An 18,198-nucleotide genomic window follows, 5' to 3' on the forward strand; every position below is an offset into this window, starting at 1 on the left:
AAGACCTGTCCTATCTTTTTGTGGTCCAGGCTCCTGGACAATGCATGGACCGTGGAAACCATGGTCGTGCGCATGGGCCCATTGAAATGAGTGGGGCCGATAATCACCCGCAGATTTGCGGGTGAATTGCGGCCGTGAAAAATAAGTTTGTGTGCATGGGGCCTTCTTGTCCCAAGCCGGACGACTTTTATAGCAAAACGAGGGTCAAATCTAAAAGGTAAGTATATTATACCTATTCTTTTTATTTCAAGTCTGCTGAAATAAATACTTGCATTCTGCAGGAAACAACAATGCTGGAGAATTGTGTTGTGTTTTTTTTTTTTTTTTAAGTCCTCATGGCGTTGTTCCCCTGTTATTCCTCTTGGAAATATATTAATAAATTGACAACTTGTTTTTATTCGCTTTGTGAATGGGGCGTATGCCTACACATGCTGACATTGTCCAATCGGCGCTGACAGTGCAGACTGTAGGGATACAACCTATTGACAAGAGAAATGGTAACGCCTAGTTGTCAATTTATTCATACATTTCCAGGAGGAATAACAGAGGAATGGAACGCAGAGTTCTACGTAAAGATGCTCCCGCATTGTTATTTGATAGGGAATAAAATTATTTACAGACATGTCAGGAGAGCTGACTGGTTCTCTTAAAGGCGTTGGAAGCCCCTTTTAAACATTCTTATGAGTTTTGTTAATTGTTAAAAATAAAGAAAAAAGTATTTATGGGATATGGGTATTTATCTTCACTTCCACATTTCAGGCATTAGGTTTCTCTTTAAGCAATTTTAGTTTTCAGACCAAAACATGGTTACTTTATAAGCATAACACTGTAGGATTAAGAAAATATTTTGAGACAGAATTTCCAGATTTGTTGTCCCAGTTCCTCTGATGAAGCGCCAAAAAATGGGCATGGTTGATGATACCAGTGGTTAAAGAAGGCCTGTCACTTCTCCCAATTTATCTATTTCAGTAAACATTAATATTCCCCATGAAATATCTATTCTGGAACATAGGTTCTTAAAACTCTGTATTGTCCCTCTGTTATTCCTCCTAGAAATGTATGAATAAATTGACAACTAGGTGTTACCATTCCCTTTGTCAAGGGTGTGTGCACCAATACAGTATGACTGTGAGCAAGGATTGGACATGGTCAGTCTGTGTAGGGACCCCGCCCCCACCAACTGGCAACACCCAGTTGCCAATTTATTCATAAATTTCTAGGAGGAATAATAGAGGAACGGCACAACATAGGAAAATAAGCTCCGGGAATACAATGATTTACTAAAAAATAAATGTCAGGAGAGGAGACAGGTCCTCTTTAATACATCAGATGAGAGATGTAGATTTCAATTCCTCCAGCGCTACAATATGCTCTGAACTCAGGGAAACCGCTAGGACCCACGTAAACTCCCTTGTACTCTACAATCTGAAGACGTCTTCCTAGAAGAACTGCTACCAAAGAACCAATGTCAAGGACTGTGGTAGAGGACACTGTAGAAGTACTGGAGAGAGATTCAAGGACATTCCAGGACTCTCCCCAGAGCTGCGCTTACCGGTTTCCTGCTTCTCCATTGACTTCTATGTAGAAATGTTCTATGGCTGAAGCTCCGGCCTGAAGAGAATTCCTATGTCGTAGCTATTTTAAAAAAAATCTTCCACTTGTGCCGAAGAATGATGTGTAATGAGTGAAAGACATCGGCGGCTCTACAGCCAAAACACAATGTAAGCGGAGACCTCATTTCTGTATCTGTGGTAACCGAGACATTATTATGAAAACCACATCTTCCTGAAAGGGAAAAGCTCTGATGGGAGTCAGAATCCATTGTAAGTCATTGTGCGTCTGCTGAGGATGTTACTTCTAGTCGTATTCAAAGGCTTTTAAGAAATTATATTTTGAGGGAAAACTCGACTTTTTCCGGAAAGGTTGATTTACAGCATGTTCCCACGGTGCACCCAAAAAATAAATTAAAAAAAATGACGTGTAAAGATGTCAGATACGCTAGCGTAACTTGCAAAGCCCGTGTCAAAATACAGGCGTTTGTATGTACTAACTGCGCGCTTTCCCGTTGATTTGAATGGGAAGCTTAATCTAGCGTATTTCTGACGTGTATTTCGGCACTTAAAATGCAACAAAATACACGCCGTGTGATCAGGGCCTTACTTGCAAGGGATCTGCTTGAAGGCTACATGCACAGGTTGTGTGATTTTATGCGAAAAAGCCACATCAAAACTTCTTGTAAATACAGGTAATTCCGCATGTAAAATTCGCACATAAGGGTATGTTCACACTCTTAATAAAATACGGCTGAAAATACGGAGCTGTTTTCAAGGGAAAACAGCTCCTGATTTTCAGCCGTTTTGTTAATCAAACTAGTGTTTTTTACGGCCATTTTTGGAGCGGTTTTTCTATTGAGTGCATGAGAAACGTCTCAATAAGTGACATGCCCTTCTTTTTACGGGGGCGCCTTTTACGTGCCGTTATTTGAAAATGAGGCGTAAAAAAACACCCCGTCGGAACAGAACGCCGTATTTCCCATTGAAATCAATGGGCAGATGTTTGTAGGCGTTCTGCATCCGTTCTTTCAACAATTTTTCGGGATGTTTACGGCTCGAAAAACGGCTTTAAACACTACGTGTGCACATACCCGAATACTGTGTTTTTTTGGTTCGATTTTTACATTTTGATGCGGAAATAGGCGAGATTTTTATGCTGCGGATTATGTTTGAGTTATTTGCAGAATAAATTAACAGGCTGCGGATTTTTATATACACACCGCAGGTCAATCTAGGTGCGGAAAAATTCTGCAACGTGTAGAATAGATTACTTGGAATCTCATTTACTTCGCTGGTACTGTATTACGCAGGGAATTTGCCGCCGGAGAATCTGCAATGCAAATCCGCACCTTGTACGCATGGTGTGCACGTGGCCTAAAGGGTTATTCCGAGGAATTGCCTTTATGATATATACAACATCTAAAACCCCTACCTAAGGGGATATCCTTGACCCCCTTGCACTGCTAGACCTGCAGGAGAAGAGGAGACTATAGAATATAAAGGAGCAAGATCGGCTCTCTACTGCTTGTTCTTGCTGTGGCCAGTTTTAACAGTGCAACGAGGTTCATGAGACGTCGTTCTATCGATACATAGGGGTCCCAGAGGTGGGACCTTCAGACAGGCCATCAATGTAGTTGGTTGCAATATCCCTTTAACTTATCTTGTAGTATAGTATTTGCTCCTCCATTAGCTACTTAGCCACTTATTTAAGTCTCCTGTTACCGGAGAACACAGCATTATGGGAGATCAGTTACACTTGCTTTGGACAATCACTTTTTGTAAGAAGGGTCCACCTACGATAAGCTGATCACAGGGTGTCCTGTTGCTGGGCCCCTTTAGCGATCACCTGTAATCTGTGGTGGAACTCAGCAACAAGTGTTTAATTTCTGTGCAGCGCCACCACAGGGGAAATTAAGCATGACATGGCACTTTTTTAAATCAATAGTTTGGCCGGTTAAGGAAACCCCTTTAAAGAGTATTATCACCTAGGATCAAAAAATCTCCAATAAATATAAGCCAATAATGTGTTCTCTTCCCTTATTTTTTTTTGTTAAATATTTCTTCCCTCTTTTACTGAAATGACCATGTGAAATGCCAGCGTTTTCTTATACAGGTCGTCACCTATATTTCCTCGACTCATAGAGGTCAATGTAGTAATATTTATCCAACCACAAGTCTGGAAAAATATGTCACAACCATTATAGGAGCAGTAATAGCTGCCATTACTTGTGCTAACTACTAAAAAACAGAGGTAAGACCAAATTAAAGGGGTTGTAAAAGATTTGGAATAAGTTAAAAAAAAAAAAAAAAAAGGCAGATCCTATCAACACAGCTCTCACCAGTCCATGAGTTGTGTCTGGTTTTGCTGTTGCAGCCCCATTTACTTGAACGGGTATGAGTTGCAATACCAGGCACAGCCCATAGACAAGTGTGGCGCTGTTGCTGGGGAAAAAAGGCAGACCCTTTTTTTCTAATCCTAGACAATACCATTAAAGGAGAGCTCTACCTTTAGTGTATATTAATGCTAATAGACACTAGCAACAATCAAAATTTTGTCTGAGCAAAGCAATAGATTAACTCAGGAAAAGAAACTAAAACACGTATGTGTGTGTGCGTGTATATATATATATATATATATATATATATATATATATTTATTTGCACACACATATATATACCTTGTTGTGTATATAGTATATGATGTGATCTATTCATAGCCTCACCCATCTACAAACATTAATGGAATGGTGAAAATTACAGCGCTGAAATGAGTTATATCCATCCTGTCAGAAGACGGCGTTAAGCTGTAAATAAGTTCAGCAAAACTTTGCATTTACAGCGCAAGGTACCCCTAATTTGTTTATTTAGGGAACAGTTGGGGGTGGAATTTTGTTTCTTGCATGGGAAAACTATCTTCAAAGTTGTAGCTATTTTCCCAGCTGCAAATACTTTGTCCTGGGAAATCTGCTCAGGCTGCTCTGTAAGGAGAGAGGTTCTGCAGCAATATATTATGTAACACAGGCCACAGTCTGCAGCCATCTTTACAATACCAGGAAAGACTAATGTGATATTCCGCAGGTGGGTGTCATGGTGTCCGCTAGTGTAATCGAGGGTCACACATGGACACGGAGCGCTGCTGTGAAACGCACAAAGTAACACATCTAGACACCTCTAGGTTCTGGCGTTATATCGATTCACTGAAGTAGCGCGCACATCACATAAGTGATGCCCAATGTGGCATTTACTTAAAGGGGTTGTACCAGAATCAACAATAATCACCTATATACAGGATATGTGATAATTGTCTGATCGCTGGGACTCCCACCGATTGCGAGTACGGCGAGTCCTGAACTTAAATGGTCCCGGAGCTTAAATGGAGCAGCAATTGAGCATGCGCCCGATTGTCCATTCAATGTGTATGGGACGGACGGAAACAGCCAAGTGCTGTACTTGGCTGTTTCCATCATTCCTGTAGACTTTAAATGGAGCGGCAGCGCGCATGCTAGACTGCCACTCTATTCAATGTTTTCCTCACTGCGGCCAAGGAGTAAAAACGAATTGTGGCATCTAGACCCTCGTTCTTGAGATCGGTGGGGGTCCCAGCGATCAGACAATTATCACCTATCCAGTGGATAGGTGATAATTATCGATTCTGGGAATATCCTTTTAAAAGGGTATTCTAAAAGCGAACATTAATGGCATATTGTTAGACTATGCCATGATCAATGGGGCCCCAATATCTCAATAGAAGGGAAATCCATGTGGAGAAGACTGAAGACAATCACTTGCCATTAGGATCTATTTCTTATGGGATGATTCACAAATAACCTATTAGACCTAATTTTGGATATGCCCTGTGTGTACAATGATAACAAATGATACAATCCAATTACAAATGGACGTGCTCATGTTCTGTATAAAGCAGGTGGGCCCTCAAAATGATTTCATCTGGTGGGCCCAAGGAACCAAAGACAGCCTGTGGGAACACCCTATATAACGTCCATATGACCTAACAGGACTTGTAATAAATGTGTTGTCTTAAGTCCTCGGTTGTGATGAGGTATGTATTATCCATATAAAAATATATATACGAATTTGCCTTGATTTAAAATAAAATACATAGTGTATCCATAGATAGCCCTTTGAGGGAACACCATAGAAATATGCACATTTATTACATCATCCTTTACAGTCCCTCCTGGGACCTGCGGTTCCACGTTCGAGAACTTATGCAGACTTAACCCCTAAAAATAAAGGCCTGATTTCTCAACTTTACTCTCAACGTCGGAACTTGAGCTCAGATGACACCCCTTCCTATGCAGCCGCTTAGGAAAGGGAGAGGGGCCTTTCTTTAACGACATTACCTTGTAGGGAATATTGAAGTATACCCACACCTGGTTCTGATCCTATAACATTGAAGAGACGTCTTACACACTTCTGACTCCTATAAAGCTAGCTAAAATCTACTCGTCCCAAACACATCTAGTGGTAGACATGTTCTATAGCTCAAATGCATTAATAGGTGAAGAGATGGTTACATGAGAAACTGAAGATCTGTGTCAGATTATCCCCATGGTCGCCTTAAAGGCGGTTTCCCAAAATCATAAATCCACAGGATAGGTGATCATTTTCTGATCGCTGAGGGCCCAGCCGATCGTGAGAACAGGAGTGCCAAACCCCCCCGTTCCACCTCAATGCTCGACCGCAGTGAGGAGAGCTTTGAATGGAGTGGCGGTTGAGCATGCGCGCTGCCGCTCTATTCAATGTCTTTGGGAATGACGGAAACAGCGTTCGGTTGTTTCCGCCACTCTCCTAGACATTGAATGGTGTGGCTGGCGCATTCTCGAGCTTTGCTCTATTCAAGCTCCTCCTCACTGCGGTCGAGCAGTGAGGATCTGGGGGTTCATGACCCCTGTTCCCACAATTGGTGGGATTCCCAGTGGTGCAGCCCGCAGCGAAAACACAATTATCACCTATCCTGTGATAGTTTATGATTTTGGGAAAGCCGCTTTAATGTCCCAATTGCAGATATTTCTCACAAACAATTTTGATTAATTACTTATTTTATCTCCGCCGCAAAACGGACTGTTGCTTTAAGTAGGAAATCACAGTCAGTCCCTCGCCAGAAAACTATTACTTCATCTAGGGATATTCTAATGTTTGAGCATATTGTGGCAATCTTAGAAGAAGTCACTCAATATCAGGCTATATGGTCACAATTGCAATATTCCCCCTCATAATATAGGACCCCCCCTCAGTGCTGCTACTGGTTCCTACAGGTTATAGGATTGTCATGTTATTTGCACCAGGTAATAAAACTAATTCTAAGGTTCCAAAAAAACATAAGAAAATCCACAGTGATGACATCCAAAGTGTATATAATTATCCCTGCAGAAGTCCGTCATAAAGGTCTCCCAGACAACACAGATATTAAAATCAGATTTGTCAAAGCGAGTAAACAACTCTGTCATTAAAACGGATATTTCAATATTTTCAGCTAATTAAAGGTTCTGAACGGGATTTAAAGGTCAGGAGCAACTCATTACAAAAAGTACAACACCTTATGTAAATAACATCTGTGTATAGCGCGTCCTCATGCATAAATAACGATTCCTAATATATTTCCATTACCAAACTTTGTTCCCTGTACAAGCAGGAGAGTCCCGATAATAAACCCGCAGAGCTGTGAGGTATCCAAACAATCCATATAAAAAAATTCAGTAACTGTTAAATTCATTATTTATCTTGTGCCGATCCGGAGTTACAGCCTGTGTTATAGTCCAAAGCTGCATTTACAATTCTGCAGGCTTCAGAGCTGAAATCTCCCAGTATTCCCTGCTGTCTGTCTTCACATTTATTCTCTACACCAGGGACTGTACAGTTATCTGAACCAATGTAAAAGAAACTCATCCACTGCATTATAAGAGATCGGCTAAACTGCTTGGGGTCTGTCTGATAACAAGCTTGTTGACTTACCAAGGACAACCAGCAGAATTGTAAATATAGCTCTGGAGTCTAATACAGTCTTGTAGGTCAGTACAAGGTAAATAAAAATCAAATAAACTATTTACAAAATGACTAATTGTTATGTAGGTACAATGCAAGTGTAAGATGGTGTTCAGAAATTAATCTATAATTTTAATTATCCTTAAAGGGGTTGTCCAGTTTGGTGGCTATTTATTATACTGATGATCTATCCACAGGATAGGTCATTAGTATATGATCAGTGGGGGTCTGACACCTGTTCCCGCACCGATCATATTTTCCGGCTGCCTCCAGGCGCAGGAAGTTATGCAGTGGTTAGTGCCGGAAGTAGATGCTCCATGCAATGTATAGTGGCCGTGCTGGGTTACTGCAGCTCTGCTCCTATTCACTTCAATAGGTGCACAGTCGCAGTACTGCAGCACAGCCACTATACTGTGACCGGAGCCTTCGGCTTCCGATGCCCGGAGGCAGCCGGAACAGCTGATCGTTGCGGTGTCCGGGTGTCAGACCCTTATCGATCATATCCTGTGGATAGGTCATTAGTATAAAAAACAGCCCCTAGCTTGGACAACCCCTTTAACTTCCCTGATCTACTATCTGAACTCTCCTGCTTGTAAATTACATTAGGGTTGATTACACCATTTTTTTTTATAATGTATAAATGTATCCAGGGTGTTCCTTGCATCCGCTATTAATGTACTCCTCTAAGTAGGTCTGTGATCAGAGGGCCTGGGCTTTTTTACGCTTTCTATGATGTCATCTCCTTTTGAGTGAAGGGATTAAAGGGGTTGTTCATCTACACCGTCTGCTACGTCAGCTCAGCCCCGATCCCTTGAATAGGCTAAGCTGCAGTACCAGACGCAGCCACACTTATACGGACGTCTCTGAGCCTGATCCTGCAGTGAACACATGGTGGCACTCTGGCGAGCGTGACTGCCTCTTCATTCTGCTGATCGCAGGAGACTAAAAATAGGACGTCAATGCAAACTTCAGGATTAAACAAAAACTTGGGAGGGGGGGCACGAACATCAGATATCAGTTTCTTCACTAAAGCTTCATTAACATCTGCGTCAGGGCTACGTTCTGGCTGAGCTTTCCGTCAGAACGGAACCCTGACTGAAACAAAACGGAAACTATAGGTTTCGACTACGGTATTCATTTCGTCAAAACGATGGAACCCTTGTACAACGGAGACAAACGGAAACCATTTGCGCCGGATCCGTCACCATTGAAATCAATGGTGACGCAAACGGAAACCTATGGTTTCCGTTTGTTTCAGGGCCCCGTGCACACGACCGTAAAAATCACCCACAATTACGGACACATTCACTTATATTGACCACGGATACCTTCCCGTACATTCACGGGAAGGTGACCGGACTGTAGAGGTATATCGCAAAAGATAGGACATGTCCGTTCTTTTGCTTTTCACGGACCGAGCTCCCATACTTTATATGGGAGCACAACCCGCAAAGGCAGGTGGCTGTCCGCGGCAGTCGGCCGTGCCCGCAATCATGGCTGTGTGCATGGGGCCTCAGTCAGGGTTCCGTTCTACCAGAAAGCTCCGACGGGACGCCAGAACGGAGCCCTGACGCAGATGTGAATGGAGCCTAAGACAAGTCACTGCTGAGAATATCTTAAATATAAGATTTCAAATCTGAAGATTTTGTAAATAAACTAAAAAAATATTCAAAATGACTGCCGGAAATTAGAGAACCACATGTAAACAATGGCGGCTTCTCCAATGAACACTGGTTTGGGAGATTCATTCACTTGCATAGTTGACATTTTTGCAGTGTGAAAGGAGCTGATACAGCAGGAAGTCAGCGGGGAAGGACGGGGCCTCTAACGTCAGCTTCTTATGTCAACACAAACAAGTTGTCACCCAATTTTTTGGGCGATCTGAGTGGAAAATCTGCCAGAAAGAGGACCCGGTCACGTTAATAATGTAATTTTCTGTAGTTTACATTGACACCAGCACTGCTTGACCCAGACGGATCACCCAAAGGGGAAGGAACATGAAATGATTTAATCTGTCCATTCTCAAATGGGGTGGATTTCTCACAACTATTGAAAAATTGGTGCAGTTGCCCATAGCAACCAATCAGCTTGTAGCTCTCATTTTTCAGAGGCCTTTCAGAAAATGAAAGCAGCATCCGGACTGGTTGCTGTGGACAACGCTCCACCCTCCCTTTGCAGCAGTTTTGATATATCTCCCCCAAAGTGTTTTATTTCTTGTATTTTTAAATTAGCAAAAAAAAACAAAAAACTCCTGAAACCTGATGATGATGATGCAGAGATACAAGGTTTCATTCCTGTACAACTACATGACATTCAGAAGTCTGGAAAAGCTGGATAACAACCTCTGCGAGTGATAAAATGCCATATTGGTGAAACTCAAATCTTCAACACAAAGTAACGGACTGACCTCAGTGATCCGTTTCTTCTTTTTTGACACGGGAGAATCAGATGCGTCTACTGCCAGTTTCTTCTTCTCTCTTTTCTCTGATTTACTCTTGTTTTTTGCCATTCTGTATTATAAAGCAAATAGTGCAGGTCAGAAACATCACTACAAGTCAAGTCCATATAAAAAAAAACACGGCTCAGGGATTCTAGGGAGGGGGGGGGGGATACGGTGCAATATATGGCATACAATATGCACCACAATACCGTAATTCAGTCGTTTTGGTTTTTTTTCTCCTTCCTTATGGATTCACTCCTGTCTTTGGCTCCAAAACCTGCATGTGTGTTTCCAGCCTAAGGCCTAGTTCACATTGCGTTTTTGCCTCCCTGACGTATACATTTAACGTATACCTGTGACCCATGCCATACAGCGGCATCCATCACGCATAAACTCCCATGTTAAAAAAAAAAAAAAAACATATACTGCGCGGTATATGGTTTTTTTTCTGGGATCCCTCAGGATGGAATAGCGTAGTCTACTACACTATTCCATCCTTCCAAAAAATCCTCAACCGACGTATACCAGCGCAACGGAGATCAAAAGGAAACTCTTTTGGTCTCTGTGGACACGTTTAGCGTGTACTTCGGGAACTTTCCCGACGTACACCTTAAATTTGTAGCAAAAATGTGATGTGAATTAGTTCTAAGGTCTGAAACACGTAGCAGAGATTTATAAATGGAGCCTCTATGACCGCAAACTGGGTCCCCATTCTGTGACCCCACAGAGCCTCCATATGGCACATTACGCAGCATCGCTTCTAGGAGCGAATGGGTTTAATCATGTAGGTACCATACAGAGGTGCCACCCTGTGTGCCGCCGTACCAGGTCCGCTTTCCTGTTTGCGTGAGCCCTTAAGGATTATTTCCCAACACACAAAATCCTACAAACCAAAAGCCCTGCCATGTACATATAAAGGGGTTTTCCTATTTTATGTAAAAAAAAAAAAAAAAAAAAAGCTTATAAAGCATCTCTCCATAAGAAACATAGCTGACCGGGATCTGAACCCCCGAATAACAAGTACAGGGGTCCTGTGTCCCCCGCTACCTATAAGCCAGCCAGCAGGTGATAGAGAAGAATGGGGAGGAGGTCACGTATACGAAAACATCTGAGCACGCAAACAACGGTTCTCATGGGAAACCACCATAATCATCTACAACTTTAATATACCTTGTATTTCAATTTAATTGCCAAGATCTCTGCTGACGGTCAGTGAATGAGAACATTCTTGTATACTTTATAAGACTGGATAATTGTACAGGTGGAGTACTTCTCACAGTTCAGCGTTTGCTTCCATTGTATTGAGTCTATACACTACTTTGTAAGATAAAAAGCCTGCACGATGGGCTGATATATTTTACCTGCACTGATACACTGTAGCAAACTACCAGGACAGGAGATTTGTGCTACTGATGAAGACGGATGACAACTTTGGAGATGATTAAATACCATTTCCATAGCTTTTATAAAGTGGCAATCGAGAAAAACGATAAAGTACCAAAAATATTACAGTTAAAGGGATAGATCTCAGAAGATTATCGTAAAAAGCGAACAACTACATATCCAGGAGATCAAGACTGATCCGAGACATCCATGACCTGGGACAGACAGATACACAACCCAATCTACTGCTCATTCTCCATTACACAACATCTTATAATACAGGAGGAGCAGACAATACACCCAGAGAGTCACCCACGTTGTCTTACTGTGCACAGAAGAGACTTCCGCCTTCTCCACGCTGCAGATACTTCTGATCTCCGCCTATTCCTATGCATGACCACTAGAGGGCGCACAAAGCCGAAATCTCTAGAGCGTGATTGCGCATGCGCGGCCATGGTCGCACTCTGCAGTTGCTTCGTACTTTAGCTCGCGATACTTGATGGAATGCAGATCTGTACATGCGGTTTAGATGCGGTAATTATTATCCTCATCCTTCCCAGCTCTTCTCCTCATTAACCACTTTCCTATGCAAATGGTAAATTAAAGTCTCTAATTTTGTTTCGGACAATCTTTTTCAGTCATTGTGCTTTTAATATGGTTCTATATACTGAAAAAGTTTATCAATTTTTCACTTTGGTTTGTTTATTTTTACCAAGTGTAGTGTGGAAAGATGCCTGCTACCTGGAAACCGTCAGCAAGCAGGTTAATTTGAAAATTATGGTAAACCAGGAGGAATATGCCTATCTGCGTGAAATTTGTCACGCTGCAAAAAGTCCCCTCCCCTCCCCCCCACCCCCAAAAAAAAAGAAACCCCCTCGGCAGGCAGCGTTCTGATTGACGTCGGTCTGCCTGATAACCTGGTGCTGGAGGGTAAAGTGAATGGGCAACCGTATCATACATGGTCTTGCTGAGCCCTCCAGATCGGAAGCGGCATCTCTCCACTGTGGAAGATGCATTTTATTACATGCGGTGTTTTTTTTTACCACATCCGCATTGTATCAAATAGCTGTAAAAACGCATGCAGTTTTCAAATGCATTTTATGCGGTTGTTACTGCAGTTCAACCGCATCGTGTGAATGGGCCTAACTTGTTTTAGCCCAGAGCTACAGAGAAAGGAAACAACGCATGTGTTTGTTTGTATTATAGACAAGTTTATTTGTAATCAGTATAAAGTGTGTACTCATCATTGCCATGTATCCTAAATAATTTGTTCTACTGCTGCTGCTACATATTAGGTTAGCTACAGCAATTTACATTGAAAAGTGTAACGTCTCCCTCTAGAGGACAATATAGGTTCTGCAGGCAACAAATTAACACATTAGTCTTTTTTACCGCTAGAGGGCGAATGAAGCATTGCGGCGCTTCCATAGGCTGCCTGGGAACGTTATTTCAAGGTTTTCTGTCTCCTTATCATTAACGGACACCCCCTTCTTTATAAACTTCATCGACTATTTCGACTGTTTCTATCGTTGAATAAAGTTTTCACTTGTTTCTCTATTTTTTTCCCGAAGTTAAAATGGCGCCTTTGTGATCTAAGGGGGAGGTTACTGTAAGGGTAACTTCCGCTTCCGCCGACCTTCAGAGCATGTGTAGGAAGGGAGGCCGCTTGTGTAATTGTTCTGCTCGGAGGGGATGCTGTAGCTTTTGCTCGTCAGTGTTGGAGGAGCAGACACCATGCAGCGGAGCTTGTGTCATGTGACTGTGCGCAGGTAACAAGACCTTCATGTTTTATAGATGATTTATTCCATTGGCTGGCAGAGGTTTCAATTTGGCATTGTTATGGTGGACGTTGTAGCTGGCGCTCTTGTGGGGGACTGTATATAGAGACGCCACAGTTCACGCTGTTATTGGGACTGTACCTGGAGGCCATTCTGTAATATTCGTGTATAGTTTCCAGTTTCGGATTCTCCAGCTGATGTGAAACTACATCCAACAGGGTTAATATATGATAGGACTAATGTAATAAACTGTAATCACTGTATAATGGAAAGCTTATTTTACTTTGTTTCAGTTCCTTACCATTTTCAAGAGCTCTGCTTGCCGTTAGTGAATAAAACACTCTATTACATCCAGAGGGTTAAGACGTGTTCTGAGGATCTTGTTCTGCTCACACAGGTGACTTTTTAGTTTATCGGAGCTCTTTCTTTTATAATAAGCGGTGAGCCCATTGGATGTGCCTCTGGTTGTATACGTGTTTCAACTCACTGACCACAAGCAGGGATCTTGAAAATGGTGAGGAGTTTGAACATAAAGTATATCCTTAAAGTTAAATAATTTTTTGTTCTACGATGTTAAGCTTTATTTACATAACCTGGAAACACCTTTTTAGGTTGAGGCTATGGACAGACTTTCTAAACGCCGTCTTTCTCAAGCGAGAGCTCTGTGGTGACGCAAGGCACCTGTGATTCCGAGTAGATGGTAAAAGCTATACCTGGGGCTACCGCAACGCAATATTAATATTTTCCTTTTCTTTCTTTTTTGCCTAAAAGGCAGATATTTATGACAGACATAGAGGCCATTGTTAGGACCCTGGTTGCCATGGTAACTTATTTAGGCATTGCAGTGTGGCAATAGACCACAGCATCTAAGAAGTTAATGGCTGGGAGGCTTCTCTGATTTCAGCCCATTACAGCAGGAGTTCGGCTGTCAATCACATCCTCCTGAGATGATGCTGCAGCCCGTGATTGGCTGCAGCGATCAAATGGGATAAAACGTCATCCCAGGAGGCCGGGCTGGAAGAATAGAAGATAGTGTTGCTTTGACAATGCCCGGGTGGTAAGTATAAGGTTTTTTTTCTGAGTTGTGATTTTTGTGGTGGAAACACTGCGATTCCACCGTAAAAGTTGCAACAATTGTTACAGGTTTTACATCCGCCATTGAACTCAATGGGGAAAACGCTTCATCAATTGACATGCTGCGGATTTAAAATCTGCACTGAAAGTCAATTTTTGAATGTTTTATCAGCGTTTTTTTATTTTTTTATTGTTTGTTTTTTCCCCACAGCGGGGGCATGGTATTTTCTAAATCTCATTAACTTTCTGCTACTGTAAATGCTGCAGAATTTTCGCACAGAATTACGCAGTGTTTACGCTACGTGGGAACTCGGGCTTAAAAAGCAAAATGCAGTGACTGATGTTTGATACGTTCATGTTCTATGTTTCAGGGTTTTGCAGCCATGCTTTGCTATCTACAATGCTCGGCCGATTCATCTAAAAAGCCGTCCAGATTATACAGAAGAGAAAGACGACCGGAAACCCCTGAAGTTTTCTACAAGTAAAGGCAGCCACCGGCGATGGACTGTGGCCCAGTCGTTTGGGAGTGACTACCAGCAGCCGCTGTGGAAGGTGCTGCCGCTGAGTTTGTTTCTCACAGGGGTCTTGTTCTGGGCATTTTTCAGAGAAGAAACCGAGATTGATGAAATCTTGTACAGACCTGTTGCTGAACTGCTGGGAGAGGTGGACAAGAGTGAAGAAAACAATAAAAACAAATGAATATCACATAAAAACTAAAAGAAACTTGGTAACGGTATAAAGTAAAGAAATGGTTCGCGACTGCCCGCGGGGTATGGATCTTGCCTGCCCTCAGATGGGTGGAAGTTTGCGCTCGGCCCCATGCTTCCTAAGGATTGTTTACAAGGATTATAAAAACGTGAATGTACCCGGATGCCTTAAAATATGAAGGTTGTCGGGATTATAATGTACCCACATGCCAACACCGGACCATGGGCAGGAACGCTCTGTACAATGGAGGCATTGGCGCCTCGTGGATTAACCTCTCGTTCCAGATCTGCCGTCTTACAGCGCATCCATGTGTTCTAATAAGAGGAAATAAAATTCGCTTCTGGACAATGTTGTTTGTGGTCAAATTAAACGTAGGGATCTGTCCGCAGAGCAAAAAAATCGTAATGTGGGTTCTCGCAGTGCCACGTCACCCATACTGGATTTTTTTTTTAATGTAATTCTAGGCTTTGGGGCTAGTAGTTTTCTTTATATAAAGCTCATTTGTTGTGTTATCAACATTTGTAGCATTAATATTTTGTTTATTAATTATTCGACCATTTTAAAGTTTGTAGTGAATGGGAATGTTCTGGTTTAGGGCTCATTCATTTCAACGTGAATAACGTCCGTGTGTTGCGCAGGGAAGTCACGCGCAGCACACGGACCCATTGATTTCAATGGGGCCATTCACACATGCAGGAGTTTTCATGCAGCGAGTGTCTGCTGCGTAAAACTCACTGCATGTCCTATATTGGTGCGTTTTTCACTCACCTATCGCCTATTGAAGTCAATGGGTGTGTGAAAATCACGCATAGCACACGGATGCACATCAGTGCGTGAATGACGCATGCCCTCGCCAAGAAAACTGATGCATAACGGACCAGATTCACGTGCATTTTTCACGCGTGTGAATCTGATCTGCTCCTATGAATGTAGCCTTACAAGCAGAGGTGGAAAACTGGTGCAGGCCTAAGGCCTCGTGCACACTACTGTAGCCAAGTGCAAGGGCGTGATTTTCAGCTCGGCCGTCGGCGGAGTGACACCCGCGAGCCGCCCGCAAATCGCGGGCCGTGCACATGGCCGCGGCCGTTATTTTCAATGAGTCCGGACCGGAGAACACGGCTGTAATAAGATATGTCCGTTCTTTCTGCGGTGCGGGCTCCTGGGCCATGCACGGACCGTGAAAACCACGGTCGTGTGCATGGCCCCATAGGAATGAATGGGGCCGCAATTCTCCCGTGGATTTTCGGGGGGATTGCAGCCACAAAAGCACGTTCGTGTGCATGAGGCCTTAGGCTGGGTTCACATACACATGTGTTTGTTGCAGATTTTTTTAAGCCAAAGCCAGAAGCGCATCCAGCAAGGAGAAGTTCTTCCTTAAAGAGGCTCTGTCACCACATTATAAGTGCCCTATCTTGTACATGATGTGATCGGCGCTGTAGTGTAGATTACAGCGGTGTTTTTTATTTAGAAATACGATCATTTTTGACGGAGTTATGACCTATTTTAGCTTTATGCTAATGAGTTTCTTAATGGACAACTGGGCGTGTTTTACTTTTTGGCCAAGTGGGCGTTGTGGAGAGAAGTGTATGACGCTGACCAATCAGTGTCATACACTTCTCCCCATTCATTTACACAGCACATCGTAATCTTATTACATCACTATGTGCAGCCACATAAACACACTATAACGTTACTGCAGTGTCCTGACAATGAATATACATTACCTCCAGCCAGGACGTGACGTGTATTCAGAATCCTGACCACTTCTGTAGCGTCTCTGTGAGTTACAGCATAGCAGGCGTATTCTCGTGAGATTACACTGTAAACTGTCATTCACAGTAAGATCTCGCTGTGCTGTGCTGTAAATCACACAGACGCTACAGAAGTAGTCAGGAGAAAGAATACACATCACGTCCTGGCTGGAGGTAATTTGCCTTAATTCCTGTTAAAACATGATTACAGTACGGGACAGTTGTCCCGCAGCGAGGCAGGGACTCCTAGTGTCGTACATAACTATGATGCTAGGAACCCGGCTCCCTGCACGGTGTTAGGTCCGGGACTTGCGGGCCAAAATACGTTCCGTCCATTACGGACGTAACATGCTCGTGTGAACCCAGCCTTAGAGGTTCCCTCTTTGGCCACTTTTGACCTTCCTGACAGAGCCTTATTTTTCAAATCTGACTTTATGTGGTAATAACTTTGGAATGTTTTTACCTGTCCAAGCGATTCTGAGATTGCAGAATGTGGTCGATACATTCAGTATTTAATTGTGGAAAAACACCAAAATTTAGCATTTTTCTAAATTTAAATGTATCTGCTTATAAGACAGGCAGTTATACCACATACAATAGTTGCTGATTAACATTTCCCATATGTCTACTTTGTTTGCATAGTTTTTTGAACGTCCTTTTATTTTTCTAGGACGTTACAAGGCTTAGAACTTTAGTAGCAACTTCTCATATGTTTTTTTTTTTTTCCCAGGGACTGGTTCAGTTAAGTGGTTTTGAGGGCCTTATATATTCTAAACTCCCAATAAGTCACCCCATTTTAATAACTTCACCCCCTCAAAGTATTGAAAATAGCATTTAGAAAGTGTCTTAACCCTTTAGACGCTTCACAGGAATTAAAGCAAAGTAGAGGTGAAATGTACAAATGTAACTTTTTTTTTTTTTTGCAGAAATTCATTTTTATTCAATTTTTTTTTTTTGTAACACTAAGGGTATGTTCACACACACTAATTACGTCCGTAATTGACGGACGTAATTCGGCCGCAAGTACCGGACCGAACACAGTGCAGGGAGCCGGGCTCCTAGCATCATACTTATGTACGATGCTAGGAGTCCCTGCCTCGCTGCAGGACAACTGTCCCGTACTGTAATCATGTTTTCAGTACGGGACAGTCGTCCTGCAGAGAGGCAGGGACTCCTAGCATCGTACATAACTATGATGCTAGGAGCCCGGCCCCCTGCAGTGTGTTCGGTCCGGGTCTTCCGGCCGAATTACGTCCGTCAATTACGGACGTAATTAGTGTGTGTGCACATACCCTAAGTTTTACCAGAGAAACTCAACTCAATATTTATTGCCCAGGTTCTGCAGTTTGAAGAGCTCTTGTGGGGCCAAAACCGTGAAAAATCCCCCTTTTGGGAAACTACACATCTCAAGGAAATGATCTAGGGGTATAGTGAGCATTTTGACCCCACAGGTTCATTGCAGAAATTATTGGAAGTCGGTTGTGAAAATTATTATCTACATTTTT

At 42.6% G+C, this 18,198-nt stretch overlaps 2 protein-coding genes across 4 annotated transcripts in view; one reads left to right on the top strand and one right to left on the bottom strand.

The window, feature by feature from the left end:
• The window catches only part of CHLSN (cholesin), a 177,977-nt gene extending 165,079 nt beyond the window's left edge, over positions 1-12,898 (bottom strand). Inside the window, exons 1-2 of one of the 3 annotated variants that reach the window (XM_075830308.1) lie at positions 12,775-12,898; positions 9,967-10,069 (exon numbers count right to left, since the gene is read on the bottom strand). In XM_075830308.1, the coding sequence (XP_075686423.1) occupies positions 9,967-10,068 (102 nt within the window). In that variant the 5' untranslated portion in view covers position 10,069; positions 12,775-12,898. Of the gene's footprint in view, positions 1-9,966; positions 10,070-11,698; positions 11,790-12,774 lie in introns of those variants that run through there. The other 2 variants (XM_075830306.1, XM_075830307.1) reach the window with 2 other exon arrangements.
• A 59-nt stretch (positions 12,899-12,957) lies between these two features.
• UQCC4 (ubiquinol-cytochrome c reductase complex assembly factor 4) lies at positions 12,958-15,290 on the top strand. Its single transcript, XM_075830309.1, has 2 exons — positions 12,958-13,151; positions 14,606-15,290. Exons 1-2 carry the CDS (start codon positions 13,117-13,119, stop codon positions 14,931-14,933), a joined length of 363 nt encoding a protein of 120 aa, XP_075686424.1. The 5' UTR covers positions 12,958-13,116; the 3' UTR covers positions 14,934-15,290.
• The last annotated feature ends 2,908 nt before the right edge of the window (positions 15,291-18,198 follow it).

The sequence above is a fragment of the Rhinoderma darwinii genome, chromosome 6 (genome assembly GCF_050947455.1).
Source record: "Rhinoderma darwinii isolate aRhiDar2 chromosome 6, aRhiDar2.hap1, whole genome shotgun sequence".
Lineage (NCBI taxonomy): Eukaryota > Metazoa > Chordata > Amphibia > Anura > Rhinodermatidae > Rhinoderma > Rhinoderma darwinii.